General features: G+C 42.7%; 1 protein-coding gene across 8 annotated transcripts; it reads right to left on the minus strand.

The window, feature by feature from the left end:
• Positions 1-1,148: 1,148 nt before the first annotated feature.
• Positions 1,149-23,031, minus strand: LOC307205654 (uncharacterized protein). 8 transcript variants are annotated; one of them, XR_013834049.1, is made up of 4 exons: positions 20,543-23,031; positions 7,267-7,367; positions 2,141-2,594; positions 1,149-2,044 (listed from the first exon to the last, which is right to left on the minus strand). XR_013834049.1 is itself a non-coding variant. In XM_079958331.1 (4 exons), exon 4 carries the CDS (start codon positions 2,450-2,452, stop codon positions 1,367-1,369), a length of 1,086 nt encoding a protein of 361 aa, XP_079814457.1. In that variant the 5' UTR covers positions 2,453-2,594; positions 7,267-7,367; positions 16,899-17,001; positions 17,924-18,065; the 3' UTR covers positions 1,149-1,366. The 8 variants fall into 8 exon arrangements, 7 of the variants coding, with proteins under 7 accessions (XP_079814457.1, XP_079814459.1, XP_079814456.1 ...); XM_079958331.1 differs by lacking the exon at positions 20,543-23,031 and adding exons at positions 16,899-17,001; positions 17,924-18,065 and having other exon boundaries at positions 1,149-2,594; XM_079958333.1 differs by having other exon boundaries at positions 1,149-2,594; positions 20,867-23,031.
• Between the last annotated feature and the right edge of the window lie 1,275 nt (positions 23,032-24,306).

A 24,306-nucleotide genomic window follows, 5' to 3' on the forward strand; every position in this document is an offset into this window, starting at 1 on the left:
CCATCATCCCTGACCACTGGTGCTGTTAGCTAGGGATGATGGGAGTTGTAGTCCCAAAACAGCTGGAGGGCCAAGTTTGGCCATGCCTGGAGCAGACCCATTGAAATTCAAGTCCATCCTTTCCCATGGGTCTACTCTATAATGTTGTATACACTATAATGTTGTATACAGCACTCTGTCCATTTCAGTTTCTTTTTTTCTAGTTTTCAGTAAATTCACTAATTCCTTAATCATCTATCTATAATCTTTGCCATCCTCAGAATAGCACCCTTAATGTTAATGGGCATGACTTAGCTTATGGCAATCAGTCTTAAGCATTTTGCTGATCATTTCTTCTAAAGAGGTGTCAATCACATACCATCACCCCTTGAAGTGTTTAAAGCTAAACCCCTAGCTTAGTTATTATATGGAGCTCAGATTTGGCCAGACACTCACCTTGGATCTGCAGAAGCTGTTCAATCTAAATTCCTAACGCAATTTTTTCCCTGTTCCATCCTGTGTTCCAAATTCTTCATTGCACTTAGACGCTAATTCCCCTCTGCTGAATTACAGATTTGGCACAGGAACCCACTGGTCTACTACCCTTAGTATCGCAAGATTGTCAAGAGAGTGCTCAGACTAAAATTGCCAACCAAATTTGTGGAAGTGTGAATTTCTAATTATAGGTGTGTTTTAGCTCAGATATTCATTTGGGAAGTACACATTAGGCGGGCACACATTGAAATGTGAATTGAAGCAAATCCCACTCATCCCCATTTTGAAACTGGGGGGAAAATAAGAACCTGCTGATTTAGGTCAATGGTCCATCTAGTCTCACACTCTTTTCACAGTTGCCAACCAGATGCCAATGGGAAGCCCTGACTACAATAGCAACTCTCCTCACCTGTGAGCCCCAGAAACTGGTACTCAGAAGGAAACTACTTCTGACTATGGAGGTGGAGCATGGCCTTGTCCTCCTTTATTATTATTTTTTCTACTGCTCTTTTAAAGCCATTTAAAATGGTGGCCAGTGTTGTCTGTGGGAGAGAATTCCATACTTCAACTGTGCCCTGCATTAACTTTTTTTATTAATCCAAAAACAAGTCAATTGCATTTCTTAATCTCATCCCCACACATGATTGAAAGGATCCAGGAGAAGACAAGCAATCTTATGTGATGCAAAGCTTTATTGGAAACAAGGGTGTGGAATGTAGAATGTAGCTGCTCGTAACATTGCTGACAGGGTGTGGATAAAAAGAATGCAGGAAAATAACATACAGATAACAAAGTTTGGCTCACCAAGGTGTGATTTGCAAAGCAATTTGTAAAGTTATGCGATTGAGAACTTTGAGAAACCAAAAAACTTAATTTTCAAAGGTTCCAGACATCAAAACTTTGGGTTCACTCCAACTTGAATTGTAGGTGTGCGTGTGTGTTTCGGAGGCGATGAGCATTTCTCAGAAGAAACAATATGTACTAAGCTCAGCAATGCTTTCAAATATCTTGAGTCTTCTTGGTCTTCCTGGAGATTTTTTCTTCTTCTGGGTTTAGCATGGCCCACAACCAATAGAGCTACCACTGTCATGCCTCCAGTGACTGGATGGGTATGATGATCCTCAGCCGTAGTAACACGGGTCACTGGAAGCAGATCGGCAGCTGTAACGGTGCCGGTAGGCATAGCGTGGCTGGTGGCAGCTGGGAGCATAGCACGGGTCGCAGGAACTTTCACCATAACCGTAGCGGTACCCATAACCACGTGGTTCGTGGCAGCTTCCGCCATAACCACAGACACTGCTGTATTTACGTGGCTTATAGCAGCTGCTGCTGCCTTGGCCGGAGAAGTAACCACAACCTTGTGGCTTGTAGCAGCTTCCACCATAACATGGGTCGTGGCAGCTTCCGCCATAGCCAGAGCTGTAACCGTAGCCATGTGACCCAGAGCAGCTTTTGCTGTAACTGTAGAGGGGACTATGGACACACGGTTCATAGCAGCTTCCGCTATAACCGCAGAGGGATTTATAGCCACGTGGTCCATAGCAGGATTTTCCAGAGATGTAACCATAACCTTGAGGCCTGTAGCAGCTTCCTCCATAACTAGATTGGCAGCTATAGCCACAAGGATCATAGCAGCTCCCACCAGAGCCAGAGATGTAGCCATAACCTTGTGGTCTGTAGCAGCTTCCTCCATAACTAGATTGGCAGCTGTAGCCACAAGGATCATAGCAGCTCCCGCCAGAGACGTAACCATAACCTTGTGGTCTGTAGCAGCTTCCTCCATAACTGGATTGCCTGCTGTAGCCACAAGGGTTATGGCAACTTCCTCCATAGCCAGAGACATAGCCATAACCTTGTGGTCTGTAGCAGCTTCCTCCATAACTGGATTGCCCGCTGTAGCCACAAGGGTTATTGCAGCTTCCGCCATAGCCAGAGACATAACCATAACCTTGTGGTCTGTAGCAGCTGCTGCCACCATGATAGGGTCTGTAGCAGCTCGTGTGAGAGATGCTAGGGCCTGAGCTACTGATGCTTTGTGGTGTGTGGATCATTTGAAGGCCACCAGGTGGATAGTTGCTTAGAAGACTGATGCCAATCATCTTTCTTGGAAAGAGGCACACCTGAAACCCAAAAAAGCAGAAAAAAATCATTGGTGGGAATTATCTAGTTCAGGGGAGGACCAGCAACAAGTCGTTGTGCTCCTCTTTGCCGCCTGATTAATTTCCTTTTTTTACTTCTAACTCCCTCCACCTCCTTCTCCTAAAGAACTTCCTATTTTTCAGAACTGGCAGCAACTACTGGTGCAGCCAGACAGAGATATAGCATGGCGGGGGGCACTGGGGTTGTTGCCCCAGGTGCAAAATTCTTAGGGGTGCAAAATTTCAACACCCGGTACTGCCTCAGTACAGCTGTGCGCTTCAGTCGCTGAGCTCAGCTGAAAACGGCTGAACCAGAAAGTGACCTCTCCGGACAACGGAATGACTTCTCTATTCTTATCTCCGCGGCTGTGATCTCCTGGGTGACACGGATGTCATTAGGCAGTTGAATGCACATGCATACTGTGTCCATTTCCCTTCCTCAATTCCACATGGTCCCAGGCACTGGCAACCCATGCCATGCTACTGCAGCCAGGCAGCCTCTGAGGGCCCACACACTAGTGGGGGCCAGAGAGCATTGGCAAGAGTGCCCCTGGACTTGCTCCTCCTCTTTGCAATTGTGACAAGCCTGCTCACCTGCCCCACACTCTGGCCCCAGATGAGATGAACAAGCAGTGGTGGCGAGAAATAGAAGTAGCTGCCACTTCTGTGTAGTGGCAGTGATGCCAAAGAAGAGCAGCTGCCTAGAATGGCAGTGAGAGGGTAGACTCAGGAGAGGTGGGCATTAGGGGTGTATTGTCAAAGGACTCCTGAAAACCTGGAGGCACCACCACTCCTCCTTCTTTCACACACAGATAAAAATCTGTGCTCTTGTTCACCCTTTGAGTGGATGCCTTGAAATTAATGTACCCATTAGGGCGGTTCATAAAAAACTTTTTTTTTAAAAAAAAATGCCTGCTCCAAAGGTCTTATTTTATTACACTAGGGATTATATAGCGATATCTGAAATTTCATACATATCACTTAATATATTGACCCTCCTCCACGAAAATAGCTGTTTATTTGGCCATTTTCCTATGTTATGAAAGCCAAACTTTCAATTCAGTGGAGCAGGGTCAATATATTAACTGATATGCATGAAATTTCAGATACAGCTATATAATCCCTAGTCTAGTAAGATAAGACCTTTGGAGCAGGCATTTTTTTTTTTTTTAAAAAAGTTTTTTATGAACCACCCTATTACCCATATAAATCAGGCCCATTAATTTCAATGGGTTTACACTAAATAGGATGAACACTGAATACAACTCTACGTAGTATTATAGGTGGGGCTTTTGGGGGGGGTCAGTCTGGATGATATCCATGGGCTCCTTCCAGTCCTTTGATTATGTGTTTGTAAATTTAGCATCTACGAGTGGAAACCTGGTGAACCGGTCAGCCCAGTTCTTGGCCTTGGCTGGCCTCGTCAGCATCTCTAAGAGTTAGCTAAGAAGAGATTGGGGACAACTGAACATGCTTCCAGGATGGGGTAGGCATTTCCTATCTGACCTGACTGGATGCTGTATCATCCTAGGAAGGAGAACAATAGGCCAGTTTTGGTGTGTGATGCTGGAAACTGGAGACACAGAAGCTTGCCTTGCTCTGTGCTGAATCCAAAGCTGTGGGAAGTCCCTGGGAACCTATTGTGGAGGCAAGATCTGTGGCGTGCTAATGCTGTGAGCCCCTCTATCCTACGTTCAGGTTGTATATGTGTAAATAAAACCCTATACCCCAAAGGCATCACAGTCTCTGCTGACCTTCGTTCCAAGGAAACTGAACTCTGGGTAAGTGCTGGAACCAATGGACTCTCTCGCAACTCTGAGATGAGGACCCATGCAACGGTATTTATAAATGTGTACGTAGGCCACAATATTTTGGGGGAGATGCATATACCACACAAGGAACCTTGCATATCATAGCATACAATCGCAATACAATTCAAACTAAAATGAGGCGATTGTAATAGCAGCTGCAGATAGTTGTTTTAAAACATGGCGTCAGTTAAAAACAAGTAAGACAGTATAGTTTCGAGCAGCTAAAAACCTGTACCTTCTTAATCAGCTCTCCAGCTCAGAGAATGAAGATCTACATTAGAGGGGAAAGTGGCCAAGATAAGCATTTTTTAAATAAACAAATAAATAAAAGTGCTTAAAGATTCGCTGTCGGTGAAGTTTAGCTGACCAGCACTTTCACTTTTGAGAGGACTCTCTACACCAGTGTTTTTCAACCTTTTTTGGGCAAAGGCACACTTGTTTCATGAAAAAAATCACAAGGCACACCACCATCAGAAAATGTTAAAAAATTTAACTCTGTGCCTATATTGACTATATATAAAGTAATTCTCTTGAATAGGAATCAAATAAACACAAAGAAAGTATTTTATAATTACTTTATTATGAAGTAGTAAGTAAACAGAAATATGAAAAATTATAAAATACTTTATCTTTAAATCTTTCGAATTTTTCAATCTTTCCCACGGCACACCAGGCAACATCTCACGGCACACTAGTGTGCTGCGGAACAGTGGTTGAAAAACACTGCTCTACACCTCACTTTGCTTCATTCTCTTGTGATTCTCCATGAGACATTTTGCCTTCCAAAGCCTTCAGCCTTGGAGGGAAGGATGAATCCACCAGATAGGCAGCCAATGGATTAACAGACTTGCTACTAAATTGCCTAGAATCTTCTACATGAGCACTTGTGGCTACTTTGCACTTAATCCTCTCATTAGTACATCTGTTCTGGTTGGCAACAAGAATGTAAGGATGCATTGCTTCCATTTCTGCTCTGTGTTCCATGGAATCATAGAATCGTAGAATTGGAAGAGACCCCAAGGATCATGTGGTTCAACCTACAATGCAGGAATGTCAACTAGATCATACAAGACAGATGGCCATCCAACCTCTGCTTTTAAACCTCCAAGGAAAGAGACTCCACAACCTCTTGTGGGAGTATGTTCTACTGTTGAACAGCTCTTACTGTCATAAAGTTATTGCTGCTGTTTAGCCAGACACTCCTTTCTTGTAACTTGAATCCATTGGTTTAGTTCCTAGCCTCTGGAGCAGGAAACAACAAACTTACTCATCTTCCATGTGACAGCTGTTTAGATATTTGGCAATGGCTAGCCTATCTAGACTAAACATAACCGGTACCCTCAACCATTCCTCATTGGGCTTGATTTCCAGACCCTTGATCATATTTGAATCCCACGACGGGGTGAGCTCCTGTTGCTCGGTCCCTGCTCCTGCCATCCTAGCAGTTCGAAAGCACGTCAAAGTGCAAGTAGATAAATAGGTACCGCTGTGGCGGGAAGGTAAACGGCGTTTCCATGTGCTGCTCTGGTTCACCAGAAGCGGCTTAGTCATGCTGGCCACATGATCCGGAAGCTGTATGCCGGCTCCCTCGGCCAATAAAGCGAGATGAGTGCTGCAACCCCAGAGTTGGCCATGACTAGACCTAACGGTCAGGGGTCCCTTTACCTTTATCCTATCTCCTTTTAGTCTCCTCTTTACTAAACATAAGCAGTTCCTTCAGCCGTTCCTCATTGGGCTTGATTTCCAGACCCTTGATAATCTTGGTTACCCTCCTCTGCACATGTTCCAGCTTGTCCATATCCTTCTTAAATTGGGGTGCCCAGAACTGGACACGATATTCCAGGCGAAGCACCATTACCATTCCTCTGCCATTTGTCTTCTGTCAAAACCAACATTACTCATTTCACTGTCCACTGCGGTGGAATTACATGATGCACACCATTAATTACACAAGTTACATTGTCCATATGTTATTCCACCCCCTTTATTTCAATGCAAAAGAAACACAAGGCAAGCGGGAAAGAGAAACCTAATCCATTATGAATTGCTCACGGTTTGAAAGCAGCAACAATAACGAATCTCAATCCTATTCCCTGGATTAATCTCTGTTTCAGATATAGGATGATAAAGCAAACATCATCTGCTTCTAGATTCAGATAGGTAACCGTGTTGGTCTGATGCAGTTGCTGAATTACAACTTATTACCAAACTGAAAACTATGGAGAGACCTGGTCTGAATAGAGATATTGGATTCTTGTCTCATTACATATGCTAAAGCTATTTTTGGTCATTTGCATATTATCTCTTGCTTTTTCTTGTAGGACTAATTGCAGTCGTTAACAGTCATCAACAGGTTTAGCATACCCACTGAGCCTATCACCCATCTCCTACTACCCTTCTGAGAAATACCCCTCCCCACCCTCTCACTATATATAGGGGTCCGGTGACTTCTGTTTCAGAGTATCTGAAGAAGTGTACATGCACATGAAAGCTTATACCAGAACAAACTTAGCTGGTCTATATAAGGTGCTACTGGACAATTTTTTATTTTTATTTTTATATCATCTGCTTCTATTTCTCTTTTTGTCAGAATTCTTTGACATCCCTGCAGTTTCAACAGCTTTCTAGGGTCTCCATCCGTCTTTCTTGCTACCTGCTCCCTTAGAATAAAAAATAAAAAATGGAAGGCCAGAATATCTCTTGTCCAAAGCATGCCAATATGCTCTGCTACTAACTTATGACCCATCCCCAATTAACCTTGGCTCCCACCCCCAGTTTTTTTTAAAAAAATATGCACAGAAGCAGTTCACAAATTTTAAAAGCATGAATCAACTTGGGCCTACCTTGATGTCTGAAGAGATATTTCAGATGAGATCTTTTTCTGGAATACTGTTCACCCAGGAGTTCTTTTTTATAGATCTTCACACAGCCTAAGGGACCTCATCTACAAAAAGAAAATCTAATTAAATGTCAACCCAGTGTTCATACTAATCTCATATACTGGTTTAGTGCTTTTGCACCTTATTAATTTGCAGTTAACATACTTCTCTACCCTTGTAATTTTAGACTCGCTGGAGAAGGTATTTGCACTATGTTATTAATACTTTCCCTAAATCCATGTAAACAGACAGGAGTTCTGGGAGATGTATCCCTGGCTAACATGCATTATTTGCACCAGGTATCACAAAGGAGATCAAATAAAGTAAAGAAAACAAGAGGATAACTTTTTTGAAGGCATCTCTTCAAAAGTTTTGTTTTTTTTTTTGAAGGCATCTCTTCAAAAGCTCTTAGTTTGATGCTAAGGTAAGCCTCAAAGCCACAACCTGGACATTATAGTTTATAACAAGAGGGACACGGGTGGTGCTGTGGGTTAAACCACAGAGCCTAGGACTTGCCAATCAGAAGGTCGGCGGGTCGAATCCCCGCGACAGGGTGAGCTCCCGTTGCTCGGTCCCAGCTCCTGCCAACCTAGCAGTTCGAAAGCATGTCAAAGTGCTAGTAGATAAATAGGTACTGCTCTGGCGGGAAGGTAAACGGCGTTTCCATGCGCTGCTCTGGTTCGCCAGAAGCGGCTTAGTCATGCTGGCCACATGACCCAGAAACTGAACGCCAGCTCCCTCGGCCAATAAAGCAAGAGGAGTGCCGCAACCCCAGAGTCGGCCACGACTGGACCTAACAGTCAGGGGTCCCTTTACCTTTAGCTTTTATGGGGAGGGCATTCTATAAGATGTAATATAGGAACCTAGGAAGTTGTCTTATATCTAGTCAGAACATTGGTCCATATAGCTCAGTATTGCCTACACTGATTTGCAACAACTCTCCATAGTTTCAAAAAGGATCTTTCCCAGCCCTAAGTGGAGATGCTGGTGATTGATGAACTTGAAGTCAGGATTTTGAGTTAAAAGAAAGGAGATTCCAATTCAGCATCAGGAAGAGAGTTGTGGACTTTCTTTCTGCCCTGGGTGCTTTGGTTGTGATTCCTGCATTGCCAGGCGTTGGACTAGATGACCCTCGGGATACCTCTACAACTCTACAATTTTATGATTCTACATTAGTAAATAGTTTATTCACTAGGTGGCACTGGACTCAGTTGTAGATGGGTGGAGTTGGATGTTTCTGGTGTCTTGTTTAAGAGAAGACAGTGGAGGCAGAACATAGCCATTACAAGAACCTAAGAGCCCTGCTGAATCAGCTCAATGACCCATCTAGTCCAGCATTCTGTTTTCACAATAGGGACATGGATGGGGCTGTGGTCTAAACTACCGAGCCTCTTGGGCTTGCTGATGGGAAAGTCAGCGCTTCTAATCCCCATGACAGGGTGAGCTCCTGTTGCTCTGTCCCTGCTCCTGCCAATTTAGCAGTTCGAAAGCACGCCAGTGCAAGTAGATAAATAGGTACCACTGTGGCGGGAAGGTAAACGGCATTTCCGTGCACTCTGGTTTCCATCAAGGTGTCCCGTTGCACCAGAAGCAGTTTAGTCATGCTGGCTAGATGACACAGAAAGCTGTCTGTGGACAAACACCAGCTCCCTCGGCCTGAAAGCGAAATGAGTGCCGCAAACTCATAGTCACCTCTGACTGGACTTAACCGTCCAGGGGTCCTTTACCTTTAACCTTTTCACAGTGGCCAACCAGGTGCCCCTGGGTGAAGTCCACAAGCAGGACCTGAACACAAGAGCACTCTGCTCTCCTGCAATTTCCAGGAACTGGTACAGTGGTACCTCTGGTTATGAACTTAATTCATTCCGGACGTCCATTCTTAACCTGAAACCATTCTTAACCTGAGGTACCACTTTAGCTAATCAGGGCCTCCTGCTGCTGCCACGCTGCCAGGACGTGATTTCTCTTCTCATCCTGAGGTAAAGTTCTTAACTCAAGGTACTACTTCCAGGTTAGTGGAGTCTGTAACCCGAAGTGTTTGTGACCCAAGGTGTCTGTAACCTGAGGTACCATTGTATTCAGAAAAAACATCTGAAGATAAAATGGGCCTTGTGCAGGTTGTGGTGGTGTGTGTGGGGGGGGGTTTGTTTTTTTGAAAGATCAGTAAGAAAAATGGGATGTAACAGACTTAAATTTGAGCACCAACAAAACAGAACAGAAAGGGCTATTCTGCCCATCCGTATCAATGACCAAGAGCACATTTAGTTGTGGGGATTATTGTGTTAGTTTCCCTGATTATAATTTTAGCTCTTCTGTCCTGGTTTTGAACATCCGCACTACATTACCTGGTGCATAATGGAGCTGTGTGGCTTTCCGATCAATGTACTGTCATGTCATTCACAGCAGTGGACGTGGTGAGACACAACAGCAGGTGTCATTCTGGACATGTCACCATCCACCACCCTTTATACATAGGAACACTTCCTCATGATTCACCCATGAAAGTAGTGGGAAATAACTGCATGTCTTCATATATCCTCAAATTCCACCCCATGGTTTTCCAGGGCAATGGGGTTGCAAACAGTTTTGTTTTGTTTTTCTGGAAGCAGTTAACACAGAAAGGAGTGCTGAACTTCTGCTACATTTCCAGAAGTGGCTTTTACACTGTGCGAATGCAAAATAATAATAATAATAAAAATAGCAGGTAAGGACAGAGGTGCCATCTTCTCAAGATGATCGAGAGGGGCCTGAGGCAACATCCTGACATCATGTGTGTCATGTTGCAAGGAGCCAGGAGATGGAACTGAACACCCTCTGAACATTAAGGGGCCCAGACCCTCAAAAAACTACAACCATTGGGGTGGGCGACAGTGCCTCAGCCCCTAGGAGCTGGCACATATGGGTAAGGAAATGTTGGGGAAATGGAACAAAGTGTTCTCTGAATGCTGCCATACTGCTGTGGGCCAGCCACCACTTTAGATGGCTGGAGGCAACCAACAATGACCCGGAACTGGGACAAAGAAATACACAACAGTGGTGCACGAGCATGTTTCCCCATCCCTCGGAAGAGGAGGTTGTCACATATATGGCCAGCATGAGGGTTGGAAGAGGAATCCATTTTAAGCAGATTTCCACATGGGACTTGACTCTTCCAACCCAGAATCATAGAACTGTTAGAGTTAGAAGGGACCCCAATCAGTTGCAATGCAAGAACCACAGCTAAAGAATACAGAATCGTAGAGTGATTTGACTTACTTGAGCTCTGCTTGCAGCAGACCACTTATTTTTTTGAATGCTTGCCTATATCCAAATTCACTGACATTTTTCAATGCCTGTAGCATCTCGGCTTACGTTACCCGCGGATAATGTAAACTTCGGGTTGCGAAAGTGGCAAACCCAGAAGTGTTTTGCCGTGCGCACATGCGCAGAAGCGGTCCCTCTGGTTGCAGAAACCTCGGGATCTGACTGGAGCTCCAGAATGGATCCCGTCCACAACCGGAGGTACCACTGTATTATTTTTAAAATGGATGACTAGTAGAATGCGACAGAATTATATGCAGAAAAGCACATATATCCTCAAAGTTCAAGATGTTATCAAGATGTTAGCAGCTTGGGACCAGTTTACCTGTGAGATCCCCTCACCCAATATACCTGTCCCATTCTACCACTGTAGAACTGGCACTGTTCCAGGTTGCAAATGATATCCATTTTGCCTTTGCAAGAAATTCATCATTTAGTGCGGCAGCATCCATTCTTCAGAACTCCCTGACAATTAGCATTAGGCAGATGCCTTCACTGCACTCTTCTTGGCATCTGTTAAAAACATTTTTGTTAAATCTAGCCTGCCTAGATATCTAGAAAGTTTACATGTGTTTTAATCTGTTTTTTGTTTTCTCTGCATTGACTTTAATTACTGTTAAAGGTTTTAAATTGCTGTTTATAACCGAGATTTATTTATTTTACTGATATTTTCAGTGTTATTCTGTTTGTAAATTGCTTTGAGTGCTTCTTCATTTGTTAAAATCAAGCTGTATAGAAACATTAAGAAATAAAAACACTGTGTCTAAAAGTCCCTATATTTCTGCTGCATAATTTTACATTAACATACAATTGTTGTATGTATTTGGTCCTTTAGAAATCACAGAGTGTATTATATATTGCATAATAATATGTATAATGATGCATATATAAATTATTTCTCATATAGCGAAATATTTTATTTTGAGTTAATGGACTCCATCATAATTGCATACACAGGGCCTATCAGTGATGACATGGTGTTGGAGGTGTATGTAATAAGGAAAATGTTTATTTGAAACATATATATTTATACAATGTTGGTAAATTTGGGGGAATATTGGGATGTATAAATATTATTGTGGAGAAAGAGTTGAAAATTGTTGAAGATAACATCTTAAACTATCTAGTATATGTCAACACAATCAGTCAACACAAATGGATTCTTTGAACCTCTGCATCTGCAAAAAGATTGATATTGATACATTGGAAGGACAAAAATATGGTCCCCTTCGATCAATGAATAGATGACATGACAACTCTTGCGATCAACGACAAAAACTCTTGTCGCAACTCTTGTGACAATGAATGGATCACTTTCAGACAAAGATTATGCATGGATAAATTTAATGATATTTGGAACATATTTATCAAAACTCTAGGGACCCATGAATCAATGTATACTCGAGGGAAACAATAAATTTATATATATATATATATATATATATATATATATATATATATATATATAATTTCTGCAACATTAATAATAATAAAAAAGAAATAAACATATTTTGTAAAAAAAGCCCTATATTTCTGCAGCATAATTTTATATTAACATGAAATTGTTGCATGTATATATTTTATGTGTTTGCTAATTTAGGAATTCCAGAGTGTATTATATACTATAATAATATGTATAAGAATGCATTTGATAGTTGAGAACTGTTCATATAGTGGAGCCAGCAAAGAAATCCCATAAACACATCTTTCCTTTACATCAAAGTGAGATAGGCATTAGAAGAAGAAAAATATCCATGGGGATTTAAGGAAAAATCCTAATCCTATATGACATTAATGGCAGCAATTAATGTAATGTGTTGCCTTTACTTTAAGATGATAGAAGGCTAAGGATTAAGATATTTTCTTATTTCTCCCATTTAAGTTTTATTCAGGAAATCTGGAAGATCGCCATGACGATTGTGGCCTGGTTTATGGAAGGACGAGAGATGGTTTGGGTAGAACAACCTTTTTCATAGTCTTCCATCATATAATTTGAAGCGGGTGTACAAAAGGAATGGAACCAGCTATTAGTGAAATAACACAGTTCATTGCGCATGTGGAGCATCACCAGGGGCAATGCCTTCTAGACATGTGGTATTAAGAGGATCTTTTCATAACCTTCACCCACTGAAGTGGTAATTAGTTGATATTTGGCATGGTCAAAATGACAAAGTAAATGTCTGGCCCTTTCAGAAGCATAATCCAGGGATTCAATTCTGTTCTCGCTAATGAAGGTTGGCTGCCTTTTCCAGTCAATAATGGAGACACAAGATTTAATTAGAATGACGTTTCAACCTCTGCCTTAGGACTGCAGAACAACCAATCACTGGGGACTGGTTGATCAACAAATATCAGAAGCAAATGTACATGCATTTATTTCTTAAACCCCACAATCTAATGTTTCATTATAGTGGTACCTTGGTTCCCAAATGGCTTGGGTCCCAAACAAATCATATCCCGAACATCGCAAATCCGGAAGTGAGTGTTCCGCTTTGCAAAAGTTTCTTGGAAGCCAAACGTCCGATTCGGCTCTCGGTATTGGTTCCAGGGCCAATCAGACAATCAGAAGCCACACCTTGGTTTGCGAATGTTTTGGAAGTCAAACTGACTTCCAGAACAGATTGAGTTGGGAAACCAAGGTTCCACTGTATTATTATTATTATTATTATTATTATTATTATTATTATTATAAAAAATGAGGTGATTTTTAGCCAAATAAAAATAAATGTTGTTGTTTAGTCGTTTAGTCGTGTCCGACTCTTCGTGACCCCATGGACCAGAGCACGCCAGGCACTCCTGTCTTCCACTGCCTCCCGCAGTTTGGTCAAACTCATGCTGGTAGCTTCGAGAACACTGTCCAACCATCTCCTCCTCTGTCGTCCCGTTCTCCTTGTGCCCTCCATCTTTCCCAACATCAGGGTCTTTTCCAGGGAGTCTTCTCTTCACATGAGGTGGCCAAAATATTGGAGCCTCAGCTTCAGGATCTGTTCTTCCAGTGAGCACTCAGGGCTGAGTTCCTTCAGAATGGATAGGTTTGATCTTCTTGCAGTCCATGGGACTCTCAAGAGTCTCCTCCAGCACCACAATTCAAAAGCATCAATTCTTCGGCGATCAGCCTTCTTTATGGTCCAGCTCTCACTTCAATACATCACTACTGGGAAAACCATAGCTTTAACTATACGGACATTTGTTGGCAAAGTGATGTCTCTACTTTTTAAGATGCTGTCTAGGTTTGTCATTGCTTTTCTCCCAAAATAAATATTAGATACCCACAAACAGGGCATGGGTGGGACAGCAGTTCTCCTTCCTTCACAAGCACCAAATGTTGGTCTATTTTCATTGAAAAGGTACATGTCAATATGATCAAATCAATAAAGAAGTGGGAGGGGGTCATCAGAGAAGCTAAAGGAAATGACTACATAACCCATGAAGCACTGCAGGTGTGACCAAAATGCATACATGCAAAAGGTGAAAGATTTATACGATCTGAGGTGAAACCAGAGTAAATTTACTGCATGTAATGCTTTAAAAGAAAACATAATGAAAATGATCTATCGGTGGTACATGACCCCAGTCAAGCTTGCAAAAATCTATCATTTGCCAAATAATAAATGTTGGAAATGTAATGAGACTGAAGGTACTTTTTATCACCTTTGGTGGACCTGCCCGAAGATTATAGCTTTCTGGGAAATGATCTATAATGAAATTAAGAAAGTCCTTAAGTGGACTTTTCCTAAGAAACCAGAGGCTTTTCTCTTGGGCATGGTTGGCCAATTGGTGTTTAAAAAGGATAGGATTTTCTTTATGTATGCTACTACAGCAGCAAGAATTCTACTGGCGAAGTATTGGAAGATGCAAGAACTACCTACTCTGGAAGAATGGCAAACAAAGATGATGGACTTTATGGGACTGGCTGAGATGACGGGCAGAATCCGTGACCAGGGGAAGGAGACAGTGGAAGAGGACTGGAAGAAATTTAAAATATACCTTAAAAACTGTTGCAAAATTGAGGAATGCTAAGATGTCAAGGGGTAAGAAACAGAGAATTACAGCTGTAACCAAAAAACTAAAGGAAATTTAATGAAAGGGAATCAGGATAAATTGACCAAAGGGTTGCTAAAGAATCATAAAATAAGGATGCAGGGATGGGGAGGTATGGGGAAGTCGAAGGAAAGAAGGGTATGAAAATACAATTTTGAAGTTATATTTGTTTAAATGTTTTGTATGTTTTTGTTTTGTGTTTTGACTTTCTGTTTTGACTTTCTGTTTTGTGCTTTGCTTTTATTATGTGTTTGAAAAATGAATAAAAATTATTTAAAAAAAAAAAACCAAAATGCATACATGCAGCTACCAATTTGAAACGAGAAACTGCTAATTTCAGCAGCAATTTGTGAGGCACAAGGTCCTGATGTTTTCTCTTCTAGTTCTCTTTTAAAGTTTTCTTTTAAGTAATGGGAATGTAAATGCTCAAGTCTGGGGGGTGGGGTTGGGAAAGCTGTTTGGTCTTTGTTCCACATACATTTAGGATAAAATTCAGATTCTAGCAAATTCTGCCAGAAGGAAAAAGGTCAATGTTCTCAAAACTGATCCCAAAGATTAGACAAAACGAAGAATATCTTCACACATAGCACATAATTAATGTGATGGACTCAAGCTTAGATGGCCTGGTTTTAAAAGGAGAATTGACACATTTATGTGGTATCGGTCTATCAATGATCATTGGCTAAATGGAGCCAGTTACAGGTAGGTAGCCGTGTTGGTCTGCCATAGTCAAAACAAAATAAAAGAAAAAAAATTCCTTCCAGTAGCACCTTAAAGACCAACTAAGTTAGTTCTAGGTATGAGCTTTTGTGTGCATGCACACTTCTTCAGATACACACTGCCACCAAACATTGAAGTTCATTCATTCTTCAGATAAATGGAGCCAGTAATTAAATTCTTCAGATAAATGGAGCCAGTAATTAAAGTGTTGGTCTAGGGTTCAAATCCTCCACTCGGCCACAAAGCTCACTGGGTCTCCTTCAGTCATTCACCATCTCTTATGCAACATCCACAGTTACATGGCTTCGGCCCGGTATACCTGAAGGAGTGTCTCCACCCCCATCGCTCAGCCCGGACACTGAGGTCCAGTTCCAAGGGCCTTCTGGTGGTTCTGTCACTGTGAGAAGCAAAGCTACAGGGAACCAGGCAGAGGGCCTTCTCGGTAGTAGCAGCCGCCCTGTGTAACAACCTCCTGTCAGATGTCAAGGAAATAAACAACTATCTGACTTTTAGAAGACATCTGAAGGCAGCCCTGTTTGGGGAAGCTTTTAATATTTGATGAATTATTGTATCTTTATATTTTGCTGGAAGCTACCAAGAGGGGCTAGGGAAACCCAGCCAGATGGGCGGGCTATAAATAAATTATTATTATTATTATTATTATTAGTAGTAGTAGTAGTAGTAGTAGTAAGGTGCCACTCTAAACAGCAATGGCTTAACAAACTACATCTCCTATAATTGTATGGGGTAAGCCATGCTTGTTTAAAGTGGTATCACAATGTTTTAAATACAGTGGTACCTCGGGTTACATACGCTTCAGGTTACGTATGCTTCAGGTTACAGACTCCGCTAACCCAGAAATGCTTCAGGATGAGAACAGAAATCGTGCTCCGGCGGTGCGGCAGCAGCAGGAGGTCCCATTAGCTAAAGTGGTGCTTCAGGTTAAGAACAGTTTCAGGTTAAGGACCTCCGGAAAGAATTAAGTACTTAACCCGAGGTACCACTGTATATGACATGGACCGAGTCTTCGCCTACTTCAAAGGATTGTGATGAGGACAAAATGGGGGAAATCACCTAAAGGTCCTTGGAGATAAAGTGGGGTGTATATAATAATAATAAAGAATGAATGAACTTCAATGTTTGGTGGCAGTGTATTTTTATTTAATTTTTTAATACCAGGGATTTGGGGGCTGAGGGGAACAGCAGGTGAAGGCTATTCAGTAGTGGTTGGTGTCTATTGAGACTGGTGGGGTGGAATGCATGGAAGCCAACAAATTCTGGAGCCAGAGCCAATGACAGGTGGACCCACCTGATCTGAGTGTTGTACCCACCTTCCTCTTCTTGAGTTCTACAAGGGCAACAGTGACACTAAGGAGGATGGAGCCAGCAGGCAGACCATTCACTGGACTGATTGTAAGTAAGAAGGCAGGCAGTTTGTAGGAGCTGGATATGGGCAAATTGAGGTTCACAGGGGAGTGGCCCCTTGCCCTGATGAACCAGCTTCCACTGTCATCCTATTCTGCTTGTGAGCTTACCTGAGATGTTTGCTTAACCTCGGTAAGGAACATGATACTCAGATAGGAGGTATTTGGTTCTGATTGGGCACTTCTCACTCTCTCTGTGTGACTTCTTAGGTTCCTCAAATTTCAACATGTAATTAATTGTTTTAATTATTTTTTATTAAATATTACAAGAATATAAAAAGAAAATAGAAATAGAAACAATACATAAAAATACATAAAAATATTTATCTATGCATTCTTCAAAATGCAGACTGGAAAAGAAAAGAAACAAAAGATAGAAGAAAAGAAACAAGAAAAAGAAAGAAGAGAAAAAACACTTAATAATCAACAATACCAAATTCGTATTTCAAACATTACAATATATGAATCCTAGTTAAAATATTATAAAATTTTAGCATGTAATTAATGAGTTAAAACAGAGGTAGCTAACATATGGTATCACTCCAGATACTTTTGGGAACTCCGCTAAGCCCCTTGACCAATGGCCACTAAACAATAGGAGATGTAGTCCACCATTTTATGGAGCACCACACATAGCCTTTGGGGCTATGGGTAACTTCCATTTCAGTGAAACAAGGATCCTCACTGGAAGCCTCTCCTGTAGTAAAAAGCCCAGTAGGCATGATATGTGGGTCACATATACCTTGGAGCCAGCCATCTGTTTGGCTAATGCAGCTCATAAGTCCAATATATGGACTCCTGGAACACAAATGACACTTAATTTCTTAAAATTAGAGAGACTGCAAGGGTGTGATGGTGAGCCCAGCCTAAACCAAATTATCTTTCTGAAAATAAGGGAAAATATGTGGGTGCTAATTTTGGCCTTCCGGTTTATTAACCATCCACATGTACACTCTATACACCCAAGGGAAACTCTATAAGAAAGGTCAGCATCGCTGAGAACTCTCAGAAACATCTCGATGATTTCTATCAACCGTGATCCAGGTAAGTCCACTTTTGATTTATCTTACACAGAGACATGTGAAGAACATATTTAACTAAATCAATGGACCTAAGTTTGCACCATAGTGAGATACCTTCTTGAAATCAGCTAAAAGGCAGTGGGGCCAACAGATTTTAGGGAAAAGGGAACCGTCAAGGATGAATGGAATTGTGGCGAGGAATTAAGGGAGGAAATTTGAAATTCAAAACAAGAGAATTTTAGTTGCCTGTGTTGTTGTTGTTGTTGTTGCTGCTGCTGCAGCTGCTGCTGCTGTTGTTGTTTATTGTTGTCATCTTCCTCCTCCTCCTCATTGTGCCTGATACATTAATGAACAACAAACACAAACACCATCAGATAACAAACTCAAAGAAAGATATGGGTTAGGGAAATCACAGTGTGTTTACTCAAAGCTAATGTGACTAAATTGAGCTTTATTCTCATGTAAGTGAGTGTAGGATTGCAGCTTCAGAGCTGCATGCAATGTTGTGGCTTATCTGATGGGATGTGGGTGGCGCTGTAGTCTAAACCACTGAGCCTCTTGGGCTTACCAATCAGAAGGTCGGCAGTTCAAATCCCTGCGAAGGAGTGAGCTCCCGCTGCTCTGTCCCAGCTCCTGCCAACCTAGAAGTTTGAAAGCATGCCAGTGCAAGTAGATAAATAGGTACCGTTGCTGTGTTTCCTTGCACTCTGGTTTCCGTCATGGTGTCCTGTTATGCCAGAATCAGTTTAGTCCTGCTGGTCACATGACCCAGAAAGCTGTCTGTGGACAAACATTGGCTCCCTTGGCCTGAAAGTGAGCTGAGTGCTACAACCCCATAGTCACCTTTGACTGGACTTAACCATCCAGGGGTCCTTTACATTTCCCTTTTACCTCGTGGCTTATCCACTCTTACCTTTCCTCTGCTCTTTCCAGGCATGGTCCATGATTTAAAGCCCTGCATCCAGGTGCCCTTTATTTTGCTCCAGAGCATGGGTAGGCAAACTAAGGCCCAGGGGCCGGATCCAGCCCAATCGCCTTCTAAATCCGGCCCACAGATGGTCCGGGAATCAATGTGTTTTTATATGAGTAGAATGTGCCCTTTGATTTAAAATGCATCTCTGGGTTGTTTCTGGGGCATAGGAATTTGTTCATTCCCCCCCCCCCCTTCAAAATATAGTCTGGTCCCCCACAAGGTCTGAGAGACAGTGGATCGGCCCCCTGCTGAAAAAGTTTGCTGACCCCTGCTCCAGAGCTTTTCCTGCAGAAACCCACTCTTTAAAGCTCAATTGGAGCAAACACGAATCTGTGGAAAACCTGAATGGACATTTGTTTCAATTCAGCTTTAATTGACATTTGTAGTTTTTTTGTGGGGAAAGTTTGGGGCAAACAAACAAACAAAGGCATGCTGGGACATGCAGCTGTAAAGTGCAGACATTTGCCTGGAAAGAGCAGAGCAAAAAGTAAGTGTGGACAAGTCCTTTGTCTCATCTAGAGTAGACCAGCAGAAATGAATAGAGATGGCTAACTGAAGTGCGTCTACTGTGAGCAGAATTTAGTTGGCTATCACAGTCTGGTTCTTGTCCCTGTCCTTCCACATTGGCTCAGCTATAAACCCATGCTGTCCCCATTTGCAATAATCTCAATTAACTTCACATTTAATTAAATAGAGTAATAATTGATAGATGGCAGTTAGATGCTAGGTAGATGATAAGTAGATCTACAGAACTATCTTAGGGCTGCCAGACATCAGGAATTTATTGGACATACCCAGGATTCATCTGCCAAAAATGATGCCCAGGTGAAATTTACAAAAATCAGTCAAAATGTCCAGGAGAGCCTGAGTGTATGGCAGCCCATTTTGGATGTATTGATTTGGCAAAAGAAAAAAGAAAATAAAAATGAAGAAAAACTTTGCCAAAAAAAATAGAGCTCAACAACTTTAGTGTCCATATTTTCTCTTTTTGAAATATGGTAACCTTAATATCATCTGTCTACATCTCTACATGCCTATTTCTAGGTACCTCACTTTTGCTCTTATAGAGAAAGAAAGAAAGAAAGAAAGAAAGAAAGAAAGAAAGAAAGAAAGAAAGAAAATAGATATATTAGATAACTAGACCTCTGTATCTATTGATCTCTCTGAGCTGAGAACTGCATCAAGGCAATTGGATAAACCAAACCTTGTGGATAACTTATTTCCAAGGCACACATTAGTCTAAAAGTTGACAGAGACACTTCCTTCTCAGCCCTGAAGCAATTGGTGAACCTGCACAGCAAATGGGAGTGGACTTGATTGCTGCTGCTCCTGTTGTTCCTCTTCTTGTTGTTGTTATTCTGGTTAATAACAACAAGAACATAAGAACTAGAAATGTGGGAGACATCTGTCCATGCTGTTTCTACAAGCAAAGGACTTTCCTCTCATTTCACTTTCTTTTACACCATTCCAGATCCACCTCCAAACCAAGAAGATGACCTGCTACAGACCCCAGGATTGCTGGAATCCATACAGCGCGAATTGGGGAGGCAACCGGGTGAGAAGCTACTGCCGCCCCTCGGGGAATAGTTCTGGCTGCCGCTACCCCCCTGGATATGGCTGCGGATCTGGATCCAGCTGTGGCCCTACTGGCTATAACTCCAGTTCCAGCTGTTACGCACCTCAGTACAGTTCCAGCTGTTGCTCGCCTCGCTACAGTTCCAGCTGCTGCCCGCCTCGGTACAGTTCCAGCTGTTATGCACCTCAGTACAGTTCCAGCTGTTGCTCACCTCGCTACAGTTCCAGCTGTTGCTCACCTCGCTACAGTTCCAGCTGTTGCTCACCTCGCTACAGTTCCAGCTGCTGCTCGCCTCAGTACAGTTCCAGCTGTTGCTCACCTCGGTACAGTTCCAGCTGTTGCTCGCCTCGGTACAGTTCCAGCTGCTGCTCACCTCGCTACAGTTCCAGCTGTTGCTCGCCTCGGTACAGTTCCAGCTGCTGCTCACCTCGCTACAGTTCTAGCTGCTGCTCGCCTCGGTACAGTTCCAGCTGTTGCTCACCTCAGTATAGGTCCAGCTGTTGCTCACCTCGCTACAGTACCAGCTGCTACCCACCCTGCTGCAGTTCCAGCTGTTGCTCACCCCGCTACAGTTCCAGCTGTTGTTTACCATGCTATGGCTGCTCTTCAGGAAGCTGCTGCCACTCTGGTGGATACCGGAGATACCGCCGTAGCAATTCCTCCCCATGCTAAATTGGGACAGGAGTGTCCTCAAGACAGGAAGACACAACACAAATAGGAACAAACGATCTGTAACGACTGAGAACAGCTTTCAAAGAACATGGGCTCCCAGATTACTTTCAATGAAGTCAGTTTTTGTGTGTGTCTTCAGTACTTCTGAAAGTCAAGAATTAAGTTTCTTGCACCTTTGAATGGAGGACAGGTTCTAGATCATCCTTCGCCAACATGGTGCATTCCAGATGTTTTGGACCACAACTCCCATAAGTCCTAGCCAGCTGGGACTGTTGAGGATTGTACTCCCAAACACTTGGAGGGCATCAGGTTGCTGAAGGCTATTCTAGATGTTCTTTATTATATAGCCACTGCATATAATACCGTATATACACATTTTTCTCCTTACTAGTCTTGAGCATCCAAGAGATGCCCATAAATTATTCTGCTTGTTTCTTTTTGCGGGAGGGGGAAATAAGTATTGTACCGTGGTTTTCAAACTGTGTTCTGAGGAAACTTGGGGTTTACGGGCATTTAAAAAACAGCAACACACAACATCAACCTCTATGAGCAGAGCTAAGAGGACAGGGAATCACTGAAGAACCAATACTTTGAAATCTCATTCTAAAAAGAAAAATCATTTCCAGTTCCACACACCCCTTCTATTTTGATTCACAATTCATTCACATGTTCCTTGGCATATTCCCCCCACCCCCAGCTTTCACAAGCTGCTGTGCTAAAGGCCATCTCCACAACACACATTAGAAGCACTGCTAGACAACTTTAACAGTCCTGCCCCCACCAAGCATGCTAGGATGTGTGGCTTGTGGAAGGTTCTCTTACTCTCAGAGGTACAATTCCCAGAGCAACGTAACAATCAATCACTCTTCCCAGGGGACTTTGGAGGGGAATAGGGGTCTCCCAAGAAACTCACAGCACCCTTGACAAACTACACTCCCCCAAATCATTTGGAAGAAACCACAACTGTTTAAAGTGGTATCACAGTGCTTCAGATGTAAGGTGTGGATGTGGCCAAAGGATAAGATATGGTTAAGAAGAGTAAGGAAACATCAAAACACACAGTGTGATGTGAACAATTGTTTTATTTATTTCCCTCCAACAACTATGACATTTGCACTGAAACAGCAGCATGACTTTTCATGTAGTTATAAATGACAAATGCAATGGACACACACACACACAGTGTGTAATTCAGAGATTTCCTTTGAATTAGTTTCAATGAATTGGTTAAATCAGAATTAGTTCACTCCAAGCACTCTGCTGGGACAGTGAAAATATAATTACAGCTCAACATTTAGAAGAATGTTCTTGTTGCTGTCTCCAATGTCCCAAAACAAAAGACAAAGCAAATTTAAAAGGGGATGATGACTGGTTTTCACACCACTCACATCTGCTCCTCCAAAACTATTTGAAAGTGTTCTCCCCAAGATAGGAACCATGAAAACCACTGTTTCTCAAACCCATTTCTGGGATGGCCACCACCTTAGGGCTATTTTGCACATTATATTGAGTAGCAGGATCATGGCAGCTTTTGTGGTTGCTCCACATCCAGCTAGTAATGTGTAGATCTTTAGCCGGCGTGAGTTTATCACAGGAATTTTTGGTGAAGGCACATCCTACAATGGCCAGAACAATTTTCATATATGCCATCTGGCCTAAACCGCGTAGCTAGAATGTGGTTTAGGCCAGTGAATGGTGGTATGAGGAAGATATGTATTGCTAAGAGGGAAAGAAATCCTCCCCTTTTTGCTTGTTGAGATTGTTCATCATGGAACAAAGGGTGGGGTGTCAGAAGAAGCCCTCAACATGATCCAGACAAGTGGCTACTGTTGGAAAGAAAATGATTTATAGGACACAAGAGGGACTTTTGCATGTTAGTTAGGTAGGGTGGCTGTGCATGTTAGGTAGGTCAGTATGTGAGAAGGAAGGAAGGAAGGATTCCAGAGGTCAGGAGATGGCCATTCAAGATTAGATGGCATTTTGGGCACATCTAGATTGATCCAGGGACGCAGGTGGCGCTGTGGGTTAAAGCCTCAGCGCCTAGGACTTGCCGATCGAAAGGTCAGCGGTTCGAATCCCTGCAGCGGGGTGCGCTCCCGCTGCTCGGTCCCAGCGCCTGCCAACCTAGCAGTTCGAAAGCACCTCCGGGTGCAAGTAGATAAATAGGGACCGCTTACCAGCGGGAAGGTAAACGGCGTTTCCGTGTGCGGCTCTGGCTCGCCAGAGCAGCGATGTCACGCTGGCCACGTGACCCGGAAGTGTCTCCGGACAGCGCTGGCCCCTGGCCTCTTAAGTGAGATGGGCGCACAACCCCAGAGTCTGTCAAGACTGGCCCGTATGGGCAGGGGTACCTTTACCTTTTAGATTGATCCATGGAGGAGAGATCTAGCCACAGCTGTTCAACAGAATAGCTAAGAATTGCACCTCTATGTTCAGAGACTATGGGCTGTATTCAGTTTACTCCTACTTAAGAGTGGACCCATTGAAATAAATGAGCATGAACATCAAAATCAATCCACCTACTATGAGTAGGAATTAGTTGTGTGCAACCCATCATATCTCTGATTAATAGATGTTCCTGGAGACTAACCACAAGGGAGTGTATTCTGCTTTTCCACACAACCCTTGTGTATTTCTCCGGGGAACATGGTGAGCCTGTAGGAAACAGGGTGATGGATTGGATAAGCTCATAATATTTTTGGTCTCATCCATCATGACACATCATGTTCTTAAGTATCCGTATCCTTGAGATTACGTCTTCTGCTTTGTAATGAATAGTTCTTTCCTCACTTTCTTATTATCATTAAAGTATGCACTGAAGCATTTACCTGTGTTCATCTTTTATCACCAGGGTGGAGGACCCCAGGAACCATGGATGAATGTTCCCTTTTCATCTAACCCTTTGGACCATACCACATACCTACCCTCTGGCCTGGTCGCACCCCTATCCAGCCTTGCTTCACAAGCTCCAACATCTTGTTCTCACAGTGACCAATCAGATCCCTCTGGAAAGTCTGAAAGCAGGATCTGAGTGCAACAGCCCACTTGTGATTCCCAGAAACAGACACTCAGAGGCACACTGCCTCCATGTCAGTCTTTGGAGAATCGGCTTCGTCCTCCGTGGCTGTAAATGAGCAGATCAAATTAAAGGGAATTCTTACCAGTTAGTTTCTTTAATAAACACTGCGAGGGACAAAAGAAAGCATCTAACAAAGGGGTCATCAAAGTTTTTGTGGCTTGGGCCAGTTTACGATCCCGCAGACGCTGCACTGGGCC

The sequence above is a fragment of the Podarcis cretensis genome (genome assembly GCF_951804945.1).
Source record: "Podarcis cretensis genome assembly, chromosome: 16".
Lineage (NCBI taxonomy): Eukaryota > Metazoa > Chordata > Lepidosauria > Squamata > Lacertidae > Podarcis > Podarcis cretensis.